At 37.2% G+C, this 18,299-nt stretch overlaps 2 protein-coding genes across 3 annotated transcripts; both read right to left on the bottom strand.

Moving 5' to 3' along the window:
• Window positions 1-140: 140 nt before the first annotated feature.
• LOC133875547 (uncharacterized) lies at window positions 141-7,095 on the bottom strand. The gene is made up of 12 exons (XM_062313715.1): window positions 6,865-7,095; window positions 5,822-5,935; window positions 3,829-3,939; window positions 3,693-3,755; window positions 3,460-3,573; window positions 3,234-3,383; window positions 2,686-2,763; window positions 2,397-2,618; window positions 2,227-2,313; window positions 1,788-1,907; window positions 1,115-1,207; window positions 141-909 (listed from the first exon to the last, which is right to left on the bottom strand). The coding sequence occupies exons 1-12, from the start codon at window positions 7,018-7,020 to the stop codon at window positions 850-852; spliced, it is 1,368 nt and encodes a 455-aa protein (XP_062169699.1). The 5' UTR covers window positions 7,021-7,095; the 3' UTR covers window positions 141-849.
• A 6,829-nt stretch (window positions 7,096-13,924) lies between these two features.
• LOC133875672 (lysine-specific histone demethylase 1 homolog 2) lies at window positions 13,925-17,349 on the bottom strand. Of its 2 annotated transcripts, XM_062313875.1 has the most exons (3): window positions 17,245-17,349; window positions 15,235-17,049; window positions 13,925-15,096 (listed from the first exon to the last, which is right to left on the bottom strand). In XM_062313875.1, the coding sequence occupies exons 2-3, from the start codon at window positions 16,766-16,768 to the stop codon at window positions 14,378-14,380; spliced, it is 2,253 nt and encodes a 750-aa protein (XP_062169859.1). In that variant the 5' UTR covers window positions 16,769-17,049; window positions 17,245-17,349; the 3' UTR covers window positions 13,925-14,377. The 2 variants fall into 2 exon arrangements, with proteins under 2 accessions (XP_062169859.1, XP_062169858.1); XM_062313874.1 differs by having other exon boundaries at window positions 15,235-17,348.
• Window positions 17,350-18,299: the final 950 nt, after the last annotated feature.

Raw genomic sequence — 18,299 nt, 5'->3', positions numbered from 1 at the left:
ATTAGAAACCTAATTTGTGAGAGAGTATGCCATTGAGTTACTGAAGCGAACGCCATTAAAATACAAACCCCACAAATGCCACAACCTCAAAATTGAAAAAAAAAAAAAAAAAAAAAAAAAAAAAAAAAAAAAAAAAAAAAAAAAAAAAAAAAAAAAAAAATTCTCTGATGAGTTTATAATCTCACTTGGATCTTGTAATTCCACTCAAGCGACCTGATTTCTGGTCAACCTTAAACAAGATCAAAATCTGAAGTGTGATCTTCTTCAAACTACATTTAAGAAGCTGATATCGCACTCTTCGAAGAATCTATCCTACTGTGTCATGGATGGCCTGCAAATGAAAACTGAGCAACAGCCCCATAAAAGTTCACGTTGCTTATGGAATTGACCATGTATGGCCTTCATGGTGGACTCTTTATTTGGTACTATGGATGTTGACAAGACAGATGCTTATCCCTTGAGCAAGCAATTCAGTTCATCCTACTATTTGTTTTTCTTTTCTTTTCATTTTTTCAGACCATAGAAGTTCCAAAGCATGCTACTCCATCAATTTTCAAGTATGTAATCACGGTGTTGATTTAAAATCATCCCCATCTGTTCTCTAGCAGTTTTTTTTTAAGAAAAAAAAAAAATTAAAAAATCTTCTCGTTAGTTCTTGCTCGGGAAGCGGTTCGAAAACCATCATCTCCGGTTGAATCTGCACCAGAAACAGCTGCAGTGGAGGAGGAGGCATGTGAAGATGCAGGTCGCATGGGTGGTAGCTTGTCAGGCCTTTGCTTATAATGAGTCCCCAGAAGATTATCATTGAGAAAACTTGTGTCTCCTCATAACCCAAAATTGATTTTTAGCTTATAATGATTTCAGAACCTCTCCAAGAACTAGTCCCCATTGAGTCCAATGGGTGCCACCCTGCATTGGAAATTGAAGCAAAGAAGGAATTCAGGATACAAGAATTTCATTAAGTAGACCAACCACTATCATCCGATGACAAGTTCTGGGTAACTCAATATTTTAAATTCTTTAGGTCATTTCTCCCCTTTCATAAAAATCCCAAATATGCAAGCACATAAGAAACATCAACTGGAAAAGGAAACAACATGGAACAAGCACACACCTGGCAGTATACAGCAAATGGCTCTCTTAGTGGTCCATCACATGAGAGCTCACTGGTACTCCCATCAATGAAGGTTCCATCAGCAAAGATCACCTGAAAAATAACAATTACTGATCTGTGTCAGGTTACTATAAAAAGGTTTAATAAACATCATTGCAGATTTGAGGAAGTCTTAAAATCTAAATCACCTTCAATTGTAACTTGTTAATGTGAGAATTGGCACCATTCTACATATATATTTTGCATAAGAAATAAACATAGACGAGCCGCTAAGAAAAAATGTCTATCTTCATGCAATTTATGAACCATTCTCCATATTTTCTATTCAAAAGTTAGGACTTGCAATCGTTCCCTTGACTAGTGTTTGTATAGAATGACCGCAGGTGCAAACTATCATATACGCCACCCATCATCCTACAAATATGCAACTAGGACAACTATATCAGGGTCCCTCCTCTATATTTATTACAATGAAAGCACTTGATGGCAATAGAAGTTTAAAAGAGTTTATGAAATGTAACATAATCCTCCTGTGCACATTAGAGAACCCAGTATGTTGCAGAGATAGCTCTTTGACACACTCAAGCTGCAACTGAGATATTGCAAGAGAGGCAGTTTTAGAACATAAATCCCCAAGGCATCTATGCAATTGAAAGTTAAAAAGTTAACATACCTCTGATGCATATCCAGGAGTTGTACCAGCGACTGGTTTAGTATACGAGCCAACTGGGGAGCTTCTCTGAACAGCCTCACAAAAGGCAAGAAGACGCTCACAGCTCCCAAGCTGCACAGCCTGAAAATGAGTACTGAGTGATTAACCTCTTATATCCTATTTCTTATTTTATGTTGTCCCAAGTGTAATTATCAAATCAGAACTGTCGACTTAACAACTTTATCAACTCTGATTTATTAAAAGAGTTGGTATGTGTTTTCAAAGTAGATATCATCAGTAACTGAAGTAATAGTTGTTGGGTGCATGTGGATCAAATTTCACCCAAGCCAACCCATGATCATTAGTTAAGGCACAGGTGGACCTTACGTTATCAGCTAACCACATTATAATTCTGAAGGGTCATTCAGGAAGGAAATAAAATGAGTACAGGAAGACGAACCTGCACTATATCATGGCGTTGGACACGAGGAAGTGGCTGCACCTTATACCCTTTAGATGCCATAACTTCAGCAATCAGAAGGGTTCCCTTTATTACAAAAGACAAATGACATTTACAGCCACATAGAAGTTACAAAAATATGTGAAATTAAAGCATGCAGAAACCAGAACCTTGATTGCCTCGCCAACCATTTGAGGTGAAAGGAACAACCCCTGGAAAAAAGCTCGCATAATATCACCAGGAGTGGAGCCACAATCAACCCCAAGCCCTGGTGCAGAGAGGCGAGCAGCAGCTGCTCTTACCCATCTTTCCCTCCCTGCAACATATCCACCGCATGGTGCAATGGTTCCACCAGGATTTTTTATCAAACTCCCTGCAATCAAATCTGCACCCTGTCCAGCCATTGAGAATATCACATTACCCTTCTAAAGAACCAAGTATGCAGAATATGTCACATACCACCAATGGAGGTTCAATGCTTTCCACAAATTCACCATAGCAATTATCCACCATGACCAAGCAATTAGGATTCTGCATCTGTATATGTAAATGCCAGAGGACATTAACGCGTTGAAAATTTGAAGGGTACAGAAGTTATAGGACAAATTGAAGCAACAGCTAATAATTAAGTGCAAATTTCAAGAATAATACTTTATGAAGCCTTAAGAAGAGCTACAGATTATGTCCAAGTAACTCCTATCTTTAGGAATGAGGGGATGAGGTATGTAGTAGTTTCTCAAAAATAAAGCAGAACATATCATTGGATCAAAACCTATTAAAACACAATTTCAAATTAACACCAACTTAATTTGTAGGTTTCAGTTGTAGCCACGTCCAATCAAGTTTCTTCCATTTCTGCCAGGGGAAATTATTAAGGCAAGCGGATGATGGATATGCTAAATCTCAAACCCTGACAGGTTTCATTGTTGCATTGACTCCACTTTTATTGACAAACTCCCAATATGTTACAGTTGAAATCATTTTTATTGCACATTCTGAAGGCTTACCTTAATCATCTCAATTGCCCTGCCTATCTCATTTACGCTTAAGCTCCGACGCCATGAATAACCACATGACCTCTGTATGAGTGCACATCTTGTTTGAGGTTTCACAGCACCCACAAGTGCGTCCCAGTCAAGGCCACCATCCTCAGAAAGCTGAAATTACAATGAGACAAAGTTGAGAAATCACAACCAGAAATCCCCAAGAGTTGCTTTTCTATTAGTAACATACTGGAACTTCTCGGTAGTTCACTCCAAAATCCTTCAGGGACCCCAGTCCATGGGAGTCCCTCTTTCCGATAACTTCCTCTAACGTATCATAGGGAGCACCAGCAACTGCCAAAAGCTGACAATGATCTTAGTCCAAAACACATCCCACTTACAAGCTGGGTAGAGAGCATTATATATTAGAGATATGAGTTGTAAAAGAGATTGAAGTGCAGAAAGGTCAAAATAATAGCTCACCTCATCCTCTGGCCTTAAAAAGGCAAACAAAGCACAGGTGATTGCATGAGTACCTGAAAAAAACTGATGGTGGAGGAGCCGAGGCTTAAAAATGAATGAAAATACCATTAATTAAAGATAACAACATGTCGCAAACCTGTGAACGAACTATTGCAGATTCAGCTCCAACAATATCTGCAAAAGCTTGATCAAGTGCTTCACGTCCCCCAGCTTCATCATGGCCATAGCCAGTGCATCCACCAAAGTGCTGAGTAAATCATGAACAAATTTACTTCCTGGAAATAAGTATTGAAGACGACAATTGCTTGACTTTAAAGAGATGTTTGAAAAGAGAAATGTAGCATAATTTCCATTAGTTTTTAACTATCAGAGTTAGAACATGAATGCAAAAGATGGTAGTTACAGATATTATATGGAAAAGAAAAACTGAAACAAGAGAAATTTATGAGCAAGACAATCTAATCCATAGATTAAAGTGGTAATACATTTTCATCACATGCAATTAATTTATTTCAAACTGGAAACACACTGTCTAATTTTCTCTAGCTTCAGTAGCAGATCTTAACCAGCAAATGTTCCCTCATTAGATATAAAAGACACAAGCACATACAAGTTGGCAGCAAGCTTCCTTCTTTTTTATGTTATTGGTTTTATTTTTTTCGTAGCCTCTCCATTCACCAAACTTAGCTGTTTTAATTTGGCTATATCTCAGCTAGTACTCCAAAATCATACAGTAAATCATGGCTAACCTTATAACTGTTTTGGTATTCCAGTTTGTCAAGCTCATATTGATTGGGTATAAAGCATTTCTTTGCATCTTTCGTACCACTTGATTCAACTATTTAAGGACTAAAAGTCTGCTTCTATGTCTCATTCTGCGTAAATTTTTCAATCAAAGCGGCAGAGTTTTCCCATAATGGAACATTCTTGCCTGTGATGCTTGGGTATGGAATTTTAATGACAAGGTTATGGTTGTCTTCAAAAAAAATTTTGCTTGTATCATATTTAAATCCCCAAACAGCTTGGCCTCATAGAGTAGACAGATGAAACAGAAGGATTTTTTGAAAAGTATACGGACTTAGATTATAGAGCTTTTATGAATCCTACATTTAAATACTGTAAGTTTCATACTTGCAGGATTGTTAACAACTAATGCTGGAAAACAAATAAAACTTCCGAACCCAACATCAAATTGGTTCATCTCACAAGGAATGTCAATCGTATTTTTGAGGATAACTACATAATGGATAACTGCATAATGGCTCCAGCTTGAGCAAGGCCTTGCAAGGTGTCATTGTTGTAGTGGATTGTTAAGGTTAGCAGCATATTGCCATAATAAAATAATTCCTTGTGCAATTTTTCCGAAGAAAAAACAATACAAAAGCAAATTTGATATGTAATTTGAAGCTAGTAAGATGGAAAGAGTATTCACTAACTTTTGAGAGCTTATAGCATCTAACTGAGATGTCAGAATGATTCATGATTTAGTTTTGCCTATCAAGAAGAATGTGACTGTAATTTAGGACAATAAACAAGTGATAGATCTAACCTATATGTGCTAAGTTTTGTCCAATCGACATTGAGCACTTGTGCTACGATGAAGCTAGAGCTTGATCCCAAGTTCAACCAACCATGAGCTTGTACATGCAAACTTGATACACCACTAATCATGATGCAAGTAGGATATCCCAAAACAAAAACCTTTTAGTTTCCTTTTTGTGAGGGATAACTTTAATGCACACACAAATATTGTGTGTGCATTCACACATACAATGGCATAAGATGCAAAAATATCTGCATCTAATAAAATATGCAGGAAATCCAAGTCCTTTGCCACAATGGGGAATGTATGAGAAGCCTTAAGACCATAGCGTGTTACAGGACACCACATTGACATCCAAGTACATGTGTCATATCAATTTGAATATTATACAGGCTAATGATATTTGTACACACATTGTGTGTACAAATAACATATCTCTATTATAACACATTCATGGGTCCCACACTAAATGTGAGTGTGTGTACAATGTGTGTACAAATAACATCTCTATTATACCTGAATGAAGTACAAACTTACGTGAGATCCAACTATAGTCATATTATACCTAAATAAAGTACAAACGTACATGAGATCCAACTCGAGCATTCTGGAAAGCTTTTAGAACACGTGCGGTATTGCATGCCACCAAACTATCCACAGCTCTGAACTCTGAATACAAAGAGTCGACTGCTTTCACAACCTGCATTGCAGAAAATGAAACCACTTGAGGTACTAGCACTAAGCATCAAGCTTTCTGCACTTAAAAAACAAACAGCAGGCTCCATATCCACGGCAACCAGAAATGTTTATGAATGTTTAAATGACTATATCAATCTAGAAGAGGTGTTTAAGGATCCAAGCAAGAAAGAACACGGGCTCCATTCAATTGCTAAGGAAAAAGGCGCCAAAAGGAAACTCAAAATGTAATTGCTTTTTAATGAGATTTTATTACTTATTAAAAAAAAAAAGCCACCAGAGCAAAAACAAACAATTATAGTTGACCCCATTTGAAAGGAACATTATGTTTTGTCCGGTCCAATTCGTTAAGACAAAATAAATAGAATCAAGAAATTGGTTTGTCTCCATTTTCTGCTTTTTTCTAAACAACCAAACAATACATTGAACGAATTCTAGTACAGAGTTACCCGAAGCCAATGAAAGGTGCAGCAAACTAAACCCATTCAAACTTGAATTAGGCCCACTACCCAGGGAGTCTTCCTTTCCTCAAACTCCACGTACTCATAAAAAAATGTCCTTTATTTCTCTTCGTTTCCTACATTTTCTCAGCAACCAAACAGAACACTACGCAGAATTCAACATTCGGTTTTGAGAGAGTGAACACAACAGCACAAAGAAAACTTTTTTAAAAAAATTGACGGAGAACCCCCAAGGCAGGGCAACTTCGTGTACCCAGCCTGAAGGATGAACCCCAGACCCGTGTTAGCAAAGAAAACTGCGGTATTTTTGTATGATTTCTTGGGAAATTAGCAAGAGAAAACTGAGCTATTGCTCTATAGGCGTAAAGTTCGGTTTCTAAAGTTTCACATACTTCCTCAGCAACCAAACAGAGCATTAAGCAAATTAAAGTTCTGGGTTTTTGCAAGTAACACGTATGGGAAGTAGTTTTACCTCTGGAACAAAGGGAGGGTCCTGACAATGACGATGATGATGATGAGTACTGAAGGAAACTGAGCCTCCAGAGCTTGAACGAACTGTAGCTATGGGTCTGGAAGCTCGAAGAGAGCACGTAGGATAAGCAGGGGAGGCGCAGGATAAGACCCTCATCTTCAAGTAATTGAAAGGAATATTGAACTACAGTCAGGGCGTTGGTATTGTGGGACGTTCGTGCTTGTGCCACCAGCATTTGGTGTTAAAGATTTATAGAATAAAAGTTAGACTATGGGTAAAATTATATTTCATATTTTTAATTTTTTTTACAATTTTACCCTCCTATTTAATCTAACCGGCTCCTCTCCGGTTGAAGTCCAAATGCATAAACTATGGGCTCATAGGTGAATTCATATAGGAGGTTTTTATTTTATTTTGAGTAAATACCTCACATGTACATGTGATTAAACTCAATATCAAATTTTCGCTTCGGTTTCAAAAAGTGCCATGGTAGTACCAGTTGTTAATGAAAAAAATTCAATTGATACTTATGTCAGTCCTCGTTCATTTTTTTAACAGCCCTCCATGTCCCCACCTTAAAATGTTGACACATGTCCCTCCTTTCAAGCGGCTCACAGGTGATACTAAGAGTTTCAATGTTATGTGGGATGAGAAAAAGTCATCCCATGGCCCTTAGGGGTGGTTCGGTTAACCCCCACCAAAAGGCCAAAGAAAAAAAAAAAAAAAAAAAAAGGGTTGGCCTTTGGGGGTGGCCAAACCACCTTTAATGGACATGGGGTGGCCGACCCCATTTCCAGGTCAAAGGAGGGTTAAAAAAAATAGACAAAAAACAATGACGGAAGTACCAATTGGGTTTTTTCATTAACGACGGTTTGGCTACTGGGTGTGGCCAAACCATCTCTAATGGACATGGAGGTGGCCGAACCCACCCCCAAGCCAAAGGGGGTTAAAAAAATGGACGAAAAATTGACGAAAATACCAACTAAATTTTTTCATTAACGATAAGTACTACATGTGATATTTTTTGAAACCGAGATTGCGATTTGATATCAAGTCTAACCACGTGTACGTGTGAAGTATTTAACCCTTATTTTACTTTTTAAGTATTTTTATTGAAAAACACTTAAAAGGGCATTTGCGTTGACCAGTGTATTTGCCATTCTTAGGTAAAATTTAGATAAAACCCTCCAATAGGCAATACTGCTCCACATTGGCTTTTTATTTTCTTTTTTTTTTTTTCTTTTTTTTTTTTGCCATATATGAAAATAAAATAAAGATATATAATTTGTATGACATGACCACTTGTAAACTGTTGTACAGAGAATATTGAAAAGAGATTTTTGTATCATGTGCATACCAGTTTATATAAATTTGACCATATGTCCTACTTGATGAAATGATAATTTGCACGCTGGATTTGAGTGTTATTTATGACCGGTGCAATCACCTATAAGGTGAGGTCATCAGTTGTAAGTATCATTAGGTTGAGTGACGTCACCCGGGATCGCACTTGGCTGATCAACTAGTTGGATATTGCACTATGTGCAACGTCCAAGGCACTGGGGTTATACCAAAGGTTATACGAGACGCGTAAACCTCAATATAAAAGGATTAAGGGTACGAATAAGCCATTATAGAGGAGAGTCACGACCTATGTTATGAACATGTAACTATATGTAAACTTGAGCATATCATCATGATTTTGTCTTCCTTTCCTGTTAAGAACTCCTGCTGCATGGAATATATTTCACACCCATGTTTTGTAAAGGATGGGTTCACTTTCACGCGCGACTTACTTATTAAGCTGTTGTGTTTTTTTTTTTTTTTAAGTACTTCAGAACAAATAACAACAAACAAGCGAAAAAGAAAACTACAAACATCAAACTAAATCCAAAGATAATCTAGGTAGATGGATCTTTCCCGCCGACAATTTGGATCGAGGAGCTAGGAGATAAATAATTTGATGAGGATCTGGGTATGCTGTCGGTTGTGACGCCGGTTGCAGCCCGTTGTGTTATTTTTATACCTGTAAAACATCTATTTTATAGAGAAGCCAACGTTAGAGTTTGGACAAGAGGACCAAAAGGAAATAGATGCGACTGTCTGAGGTGTTAGGATAATTATCTATTATCTATGATGTTTGTGATAATAGTCATTGCAGATGCTTATTAGCGACGATTTTTAGATTTTAGCGACATTAATAGTGGTCGCTAAAGCCTGAATTTCCTATGGTAATGTTTTTAACTAGATAATCGCACTAATTGTGGTGCATGAAGCAATATTCCCAAGTTTCTGGTCACTTCAAAAATAATAATAATAACAATAATGCAAATGACATTTGTAATTCTCTCTATCATTACACTATTTGTCGTTCAAGCTTTTTGAAAAAATAATTTTGTTTCAACTTGATTTTATTCAATATATATATATATTTGGTTACATTCAGCTGAATTAGGAAAAAAAGAAAAAAAAAGAAAAAAAAAAGAGAGAGCTAAAGGTACCATAGACTTCTTAATTATACAGGTTGACATATACTAATTTTTAATTTTAAAAGCAAAATGGAAGAAACATTTTATAATCTTTTATTGTCACTCAAAACAAAGAAGCTTATATTATTTGTGTCGTAGTTCTGATAATAATTTCGAAAAATTAAGGCATAGTGAATCAAAATTGTAAATATATGTAGTGACATTTTCAAAAGTACTTAAAGTCAATTCACTATATATCCAACTAAATTGATGGTAACAAATGAAACTTTAGGTACATCCGAAAGGTACAAGATAACTCTAAGTACCATGCTAATAGACAAATAATGTTACTCCTATTTTTATCTTTAACAAGAAGAATTGGCCACTTGACTTAAATTTACTCTTATTTTTATCTTTTCCATAGAAAATTTGGGCCTTAGCAACGATAAGAGTCATTGTGGAATATCCATCGAGAACGCCCATTACCGATGACAATATCATTGCTTATGATAGTTATTGTTGTCGTTGAAAGTAGGCACATGAGTCGAACATGTCGTTGCTGATATTAATATTATCAGCAACGACAAGTCGAGCCATCGCTGATATCAATATTATCAGCGTTGACAAATCATGTTGTCGACGATATCAATATTATCACCGACGACAAGGCCTCGTTGTTGATACATTTGGATTTATTTTTTGATAAATTAGATTTTTTTATATCATTGCGAATTACCAATGGTTCAAAAAAATTAGGAAGGAAACTTAAGTTCATGCTTTCTTTCTTGAGCTTAAATCCGAAGCAATCCCATGAAGATGAAAAATGAAGTTAATTTGATCTTATGCTTATATATAAACCACAATATGCATCTTATGTACATCGAAGTATGATAATATATGTAGTTTATGTTTTCTATTCCCAAGAAAAATAGTGAAAGCTGATCTCAATAGAGAAAAACACCATCACAGACTAATGAATCAAGGGTACGTTTGGTACAGTGAAATGTAATAGCTATTTCATAGTTTAGTGAGTTTTTAAACTCCTGGAATAAGTATTCCTTAAAATGAGGAATAACTATTCCTCTAAAAGGAGTGTAATAGCTATTCGTTTCTCTTGAAAATATCATTTTACAAAAGTACCCTCCAATCATCGGAGAAATGGACGAATGCGATCTGCCAACCAATGTTGATCTTAACCGTTGCTTTCTTGCCAGACAGCGCCGGAAGAAACTTGGCCCACGACGTAGCCTCAGAGCCAGCGAGCACGACTTTAAGAAGGTGAACCTCCTTGGTTTAAAGAAGTACAGCCATTTTTTTTTCGGAGGGGTGGAGCGGGTTGATTTTGAGACTATATTTAGCAAAACAACCGTCTTTGGAGGTGGTTGCGCGCGCGCGCACACACAGACTTCATTACTGTTATCTCTTTCTTCTCCTTCGTTTTGGCTTTCTCTAAGCTGGATTTCGGCTTAGCCTTGCAATGGACACTACTCCCATCCTCTCAAGTCCCTACACTTGATTTTCTGAATGCAGTAGTTTTTTTCTTGGTTTTTGTTCGCTGATCGGAATAATGGGTTTGATCTTCTAAGCATCGTTTCATTTTCTTGTTTGGTTGCTAAGAAAACTATGAAAAACAGAAGGATGATGAGATTGCAAATATTAAGCACGCTTCATTATTTATTTTTTTTCATTTCGTTTTTTGAAATCCATTTAATGGGAAATATTGTTTTCAGTGAAGGGTTTGACCTGTTACGGGATTGGGATACTGGGTGTTTTAGTAAATTGTAATTTAGAATTATATTATTGGGTGTTTTAGTAAATTTGATCACAATTCAAGTTCAATTATAGTGTTACAACCAAACTAAAGAATATGAATACATATTCCACTCCACCTTCTTCTATTTCTAGTATAATAACTATTCATTTTCCTAATAGAATACACATTTCACGTGCTAAACGTAACCTATGTTTTGCTAATTGTCTTGCCATTCGATGATTTCAGCTTCTACCTTTGCATGTACTATTGTGGTATCGCTCATAACCAAAGAAGGTCTGAAGAGCCTGAAGAAATTACAAGCGTAGATTTAACACAGTTCTCATATCAGAAATGGTGATGGAATCATGAAAAGATTTAAAACTACATGGGAAATACCTCCAGCAGCACAAAGAAGGGAGCCATTATAAAGGCTTGAACAAGGTTGTCCATAAGAGCTGGTGCCTGTTTCTGCAGAACATGGATGAGTTTAAGGCGTCCACGAATCTGACTAGTCATTAAAAATGTTACAAACCACCAAATTAGCTACCTCAAAGATCCCATAGCCAATAAATTTAATGGTCCAACACAAAAGCTGATCGATCCACCGTACCAAAACAACTTGTGTTAGAAGTATAATACACAGCAGAAACATAAATTCGGTACTTTTTTCATACCGAAATCAGATCTAACGTAAGTTGTTCCATTTATTCTCCATGGAGCACGCTATTAGAGCAATACCCACCGTCTAAAGTACCTCAACATACTCAAAAAATCAGAAAGAGAGAGAGAGCTATGTTGATGCCTATGGACTCAGACATCACCCACACGCTATCACACAACATCAAACCACCTCAACATACTCAAAAAATCAGAGAGACAGAGAGGGCTATGTTGATGTCTATGGACTCAGACATCACCCACACGTTATCAGACAACATCAAACCTTTCTTGAACGTACAATACATTACTCCTCAAGAAGAGGTTTAATCTCCCTCTCGCACACAGTGGGTCGATCATGCCATGCATCTCTCTATCTATTTTCGATGATGTTCATACTTGTTAAATAGATTGTGCGACCATTGAACACGCCTGTAGGAAAGGTTGAGAGCACTATATCAAATCTTGTAAGGACTGACATAGTAACATTCCTATAAGTATCTCATTATGCCCCGACTCATTTGGTCACATTAAATTAAGCATCTCTAATCCCTCTCAAATTCAATATGTCATATCAATGCTTAACCTCTACACAAACATAACGAACCCACGATTATGTTACAACATCCCAAAAGCTGCACTACCTTGCCAGCAATGAGTACAATTGTACAAACATAATAAGGATGTGTTTTCAAATAGTCTTCCCTTCACCCTCATATCAGTCAGTTTTGGTCCAGTTGCTTTCTGAGCAATGCCCCTTTAGACTACATCATAGATGGTCATAGACAATATGCTAAAGGATTATACACTAAAACCTTAACCTCATGACATAGTCAAAACTGACAAATGGCAATATGGCATAAATAAACTCATTAACAATGGTTGCTTTAAGCTTCTTTTAACTTAACGTTTTCTTTTTCTTTCTCTTGCTTAGCAACTGAATAGAATAAGGTCCACCTTTCATGGTGGATGTGCCCTTTTGGAACCGTTTAACAAAACTTCTGAATATATTCATTCCCGTTGTTGAATGTAATCCTAAATGTCCTTGAGTTCTGCACTTATCTTAAAGAAATAATCATTTTTAGCCTTACAGATCGTAATATGTCCTAAAATGGAGCAGCTGGCCTATGGGCAAGAAAGGAAGGCTTTTATACTATATAAAATGATTTCAAAAACACAATTCTGAATCCGTTTTCCTTGAATTCAATGCTGAATTGTATCTTCCATGCCTACAGACGTGCAAGCAGTTCAACATGCTAAAGAATTGATGACAATGCACCATCACCAGTGAGCATTAGCTTAGCATACGAGCTAGCAATGCCTCCTTAAGCAACTTGACAGATTTTTCCCTTTCCCCTCTCCCATATTGAATAGAGGAAAAAAAAAAAAAAAAAAAAGAAGAAGAAGAAGAAGAAGAAGAAGAAAAGAAGAAGTAACCTGACATTTTTTTCCACCAGAAGCAAGACAGCACCATGAAAAGAAAAAAGGAACTGAAAACAAAAACAAAAGCCTTTGAGAAGTTGCTTTGTTCAAGACTAAATGTTGAAGACCTCTTATGGTCCAATTCCAGTAAGACATGACTTTGGGAAAATCCAGGACATTCTTTTCATTATTCTTATTACAAGGGTTTTGGATCGTGAAATTCATGTTATAGCCAGAAATCTTGTTTCAACTGCCGTTCAAATTTCAAAGCACCAAATGGATATATTGTAACCAACCTGCCTAACTAGCTACATTATTGGCAATGGAAGTAGAAAACCTAAAAGCTCACTTTAGGTGTAAGCCTATTATGGCACAGCAGCTTCTTCACGGAAGAATCTAACGAGTTGTATAAAATGTAGGTAAAACATCCTGCCTAACACGCATGCAAGTTATAGTACAGAAACAGCAAAGAAGATGTTTCTCTAGACAAAAGGTAGAAAAAATTTCAGCACAATCACAGTTCCATTGGCACAGATGGTCCACTATTAGAGCAATCATCTCTTGTTTTGACCTGTTAATGAAGAACCAACGCTGAGCCATGTGGAACTGAAAAGAAATAAGTTCATTATTCTGAACTTTATGTGATACTAATTCTAAACATCATGAGGATGTGAGAGAATCTGTTGTATCTTAGTGCTGAAAGGAACATAATCTATAACCAAAATTAAGAAATGGGAGAAAAAAATGAAAAGAAGAAAGATTAACAAAAGACTGGTGTATCATATGTGTATGTGTATGCATGCAGAATGCACTAGCAGAGCCAAAGGGGCTCGACATAAAAGATTTTTACATGACACTACCGACATTTCACAGAGACTTCTCTCCAACTAAGATCTTTTGAACCACTCAAAATTTCAAAGCTGCTTAACTTATCAAGGGGCTAACTGGTTAGCTACCAAGTTTATCACTGTCAGACTACAAAATGTTCTGCCAAAAGAGATTGGGGGCTTCTCCAATCAAACCTCAGGAAATGGATTTATCTTGAAGTCAATGAATGACCTACTTGATTAGATTACATATAGATGCGTGCACCTGTCGAGTAGAAGGCGCGCTGACTTCTAACATCGCTTTAATGAAGCAAGTGTATGCATGAAAAGAGTCCAAGCTGGCAAGCAGACTAACTGAAGTTAATGCATTTAAACTAATAGCATCTCTACATGTGTTGGGGTCCAGCAAGCATGCGATTCCTGCCCCTGCCTCTTCTTGCATTAGCAATGATAGCTGACAAGGAGTTACCTACATTTCCGAAGGCACTAGGTCCCATCAGCTTTAATCCAAGATTTTTTATTACATGAGAGAGTCTACTTTCATCCCCTTCTGTCACCTGTTGCAGCTCCTGTGCCTGTTCACGAGATATAACTGTGTAAAGTGGCAATGGCAGGTTTGTGGAATTTAGGCAGCTGTTTGCTGATTCCTCGCTAAAACTGTGTTCCCTATTCCCCAAAGTAATTCTCATAATCCCCATTGATCTTGGATCTTCTGTTGAAGGATCAAATATAAACAAAAAGTTTCCTAACACTAGATCAGGCTTCTTGAAAAGATTTACCAGTACATCATTGCTTGGTCCAACATTTCTCTGAGTGAATTTCTTCACACTATTTTGGCAAAACCTAGTGGCTTGGTAAATGCATGAAGCTTCTCTTACACCACTTAAGAATGCACCATGCATGGTGGCTGGATATTGTCTATTTGTGGCCTCACCAGCAAAAAACAGTCGATTTCCCAAACTTTCTGCAAGTATATCATAATCACTTCCAGAAGAGCCTACTCTAACATGAGAGTATGAACCATAGGAAAGGGGATCACTGCCCCACCTTGTACATATTGTTTGTATTGGATTAGGTACGTCAATACCTTTAGGACCAAATATACCTGTAACAAGAGACGTAAAACGGTAAACAAGAAGCTAGACCGAATTGAATCTTAGTAAATGAAGACACCCTAAAGCTAAGACACAAAAGTGAAAAACAATAAATGTCACATATGTTGTCATTTCAAGAAATATCATACCTCTTAGGATGCTTAGAACACAATGAAGCAAAACGGATGGATCTGTGCATTCAAATATTTGTGCAGCTTGTCCAGCCACCAATGCAACAAGTACTGGACCCCCAGAAACAGTATGATAACTGTAAAACAGAAAATACTCCCCACGTTTATCGCTATGCTCACTTAGACATCCAAATGTGTCCAGGTCTTCCCCCCAGAAAACATGTGGAAAGACCATTGCAACTTTATTTAACAGCCCAAACCCCAGCCTCTCAATAGCTGCCAGCTTTCTCTGGGGCAACTCTGGTTCAAATCTGATAGTCTTTTTCTTTAGAACTCCAAGCGGTACAGTGCACAGGGCCATATCTGCTTGAAATATTTGGTCCCCGGCTATCACCTCAACGCCATCATTTCCATATTTAATTGTGTTGACAGTCTTTCCATAGAGTATAGGAACTCCTTCACACAATGCTTTTATCAATCTCCAATTACCTCCAGCAAGAAAGCAGTGGTCCCCACCCATTTCATAAGGATCATCCTGATCCCAGTAGGCAGCCGACAGATCTGAAAGACATCCTGCATTAGCATATTCCAAATTTGCAAGATGCCAATCAAGAAGCTGCCTCTCCTCAGTAATTTTAGCCACAGCATACAATTTCCTGAGTGTCTCCAAAACTGAACCCAGAGAAATATCATTTGCAAATCCACCCATAATTTGTCTCAGTTCGGTAACTTTATCAAGCAACTTATTAAATATGAATTCAACCTTGAAATCAATTTCCTTATCAACAGGTGACCCATCTGGCTTGTACAGAGGGCAGTTATCTCTGACCTTATGAAGTGGTATAGCAAGTTGCCTAGCCATAACTCCAAGAGGATTAGCATGAATACCAGTAATAACACTACCACCGAGGTCCATAGCAGCAAATTTACCCTCCCGCCCCATCTTTTGAGTATAAACTCTTCCACCAGGTCGATTCCTGCCTTCAAGAACAACCACCTTGAAACCAAATGACAACATCTGCCGTGCTGCTGCTAACCCAGCAAGTCCCGCACCAACAATTATCACAGACCCTTCAGTTGACTCCCCTGGCATATGAGACATAAATGAAGGAGAAACCCCAAAATTGATATAACCATTATACAAAAGAAAATCATATGCTGAACATAACAAATGTTCATACTCGCTGCTCACAGTTTCTTTAATCTGTCCTTTAGTCAGCCATATCCGCACATTATCCCTCCACCTTGCCAGTATATGATTCCTTACAACAATATAATCATTCTGCTCCTTTCCACCCAATTCTCTCACCACCCCAGCCTGAATCTCCTCCTCAAGCAGTGCATCGATCGGGAACCCAAGGGATAGCGCTATCATAGCTTCAGTTTCTGTTTCTTTCTCCAAATCCTCTCTCGTTCTAGTCCTCTTCTTCAAAGCACCACCCAAATGCTTCTCTATGAGCTCATCCATCAAATTCTCATCATAATTCCGCATAGCCACTTTCTTTCTCAATGACCGCTTCAAAACCGACCCACCTGAATCTGGGGTCTCCATTATCCTCCCCCAGGTTCACTAACCAACTGTTTAACCCAAATCAACTAGTTGGGCTTAAAACTCATAAAGAACATAGCCACAAATTTCTCTTGAATACTACCCATATATCATTCCAAGCAAAAAATTATCAAATGGGTGTTTCATTTTCAGCCACTTCACCAAAAACCCATTTTCAATCCACAAAAATCCTCTTCATAAAATTGATCATCTTGGCAAAAAGCAGACCAACTAAATAGAAAATTCCAATAGAGTAAGCATTTTCTTCAAAACCCAATATGTACCTAACCAAAGCATCGAGTCAAACCCAAGAAAACCCGATTTCTTCTCACTCACGCAGAAACTTCAAACTATTACTACATAAATTTTTATCAGATTACATACAAATGGAGCTAAAAATTTCAGGGTTCATTGCCAGAATCTAGTTCAAGAATTGAGCCTAAAATGGACTAGAAGTTTGTGCGAGAAGTGTGACTCACCATGTTGGTCCGGCTTGAGTCGCAGACCGGCGATGATGAGCGGTTGAGTGGGGATAGGGTTTTCTTGGTGCGATCTCGAAGGGACTCGAGTGAATTACAAATTGGATTGGAGGGAAGTGACGAGGTTAGTGGGCTTCAGTCCAGAAAATAAAATTAGCATATGGGCCAGAAAACTAGGCCATTCTCAAAACACACCGTCGTTTACGCAATTATAATCTCTCTTCTTGAAACGGAACGTCGTCGTCTTGCTTGCCCAATATTTCATAAAGTCATTTACCCATTTAAAAAAGAGGAAATGGCAAAACACACCGTCGTTTACACATTATAATCTCTCTTCTTGCAACGGAACGTCGTCGTCTTGTTTACCCAATATTTCCTAAAGTCATTTACCCATTTAAAAAAGAGAAACTGCAAAATTATATCTTTATTTTGCAACTATTATGTAATGTTCATCTAGCAGTTTTAACCAATTTTTATTCTTATTTTAAAAAGAAAAAATCAAAACTAATTAAAAAATTAGTTGAAACTGCCATATTAACATTATTATGTAATTATAGAATAAAAATATAATTTCTAGCTGTGCTTTGAAAAAAAAAAAAAAAAAAAGAAGTATAGTCAACCCTTTTAGGTCAAAGACTGGCTAGCCCACGACAACTTTTGTATAGGCTTTACGAGTTTCATTGCTTGGAGCTTTGTAAAGGTAAGTGTTTTTTTTTTTTTTTTATTCAAAAAAAAAAAAAAAAAAGGCAAGTGTTATTATTCAAGGCAACACTTGTTCATAAATTTACTTATGCTTCGTTTGTTTCGGCGTAAAATGATTTCCGGAAAATGATTTCGGTATTTTACGGTGTTTGGTAGAGGCGAAAATAATGGTCAACGAAAATCATTTTCGGTTTGACCGTAAAACCTTCTTTAATTTTTGGAAAACGATTTACGGTTTTTAAAACCGTAAATCGTTTTCCAAAATTATATTCTTCGTCCTTACACGCACGTTTGATATTTGACTGTCCAAATCTTACAATGGTCGGTCGTTCGAAAATAGGCAGTACCGGAAT

The sequence above is a fragment of the Alnus glutinosa genome, chromosome 8 (genome assembly GCF_958979055.1).
Source record: "Alnus glutinosa chromosome 8, dhAlnGlut1.1, whole genome shotgun sequence".
Lineage (NCBI taxonomy): Eukaryota > Viridiplantae > Streptophyta > Magnoliopsida > Fagales > Betulaceae > Alnus > Alnus glutinosa.
Note: the sequence above shows the minus strand (reverse complement) of the source record. Positions and strands in the feature narration are given on the sequence as shown.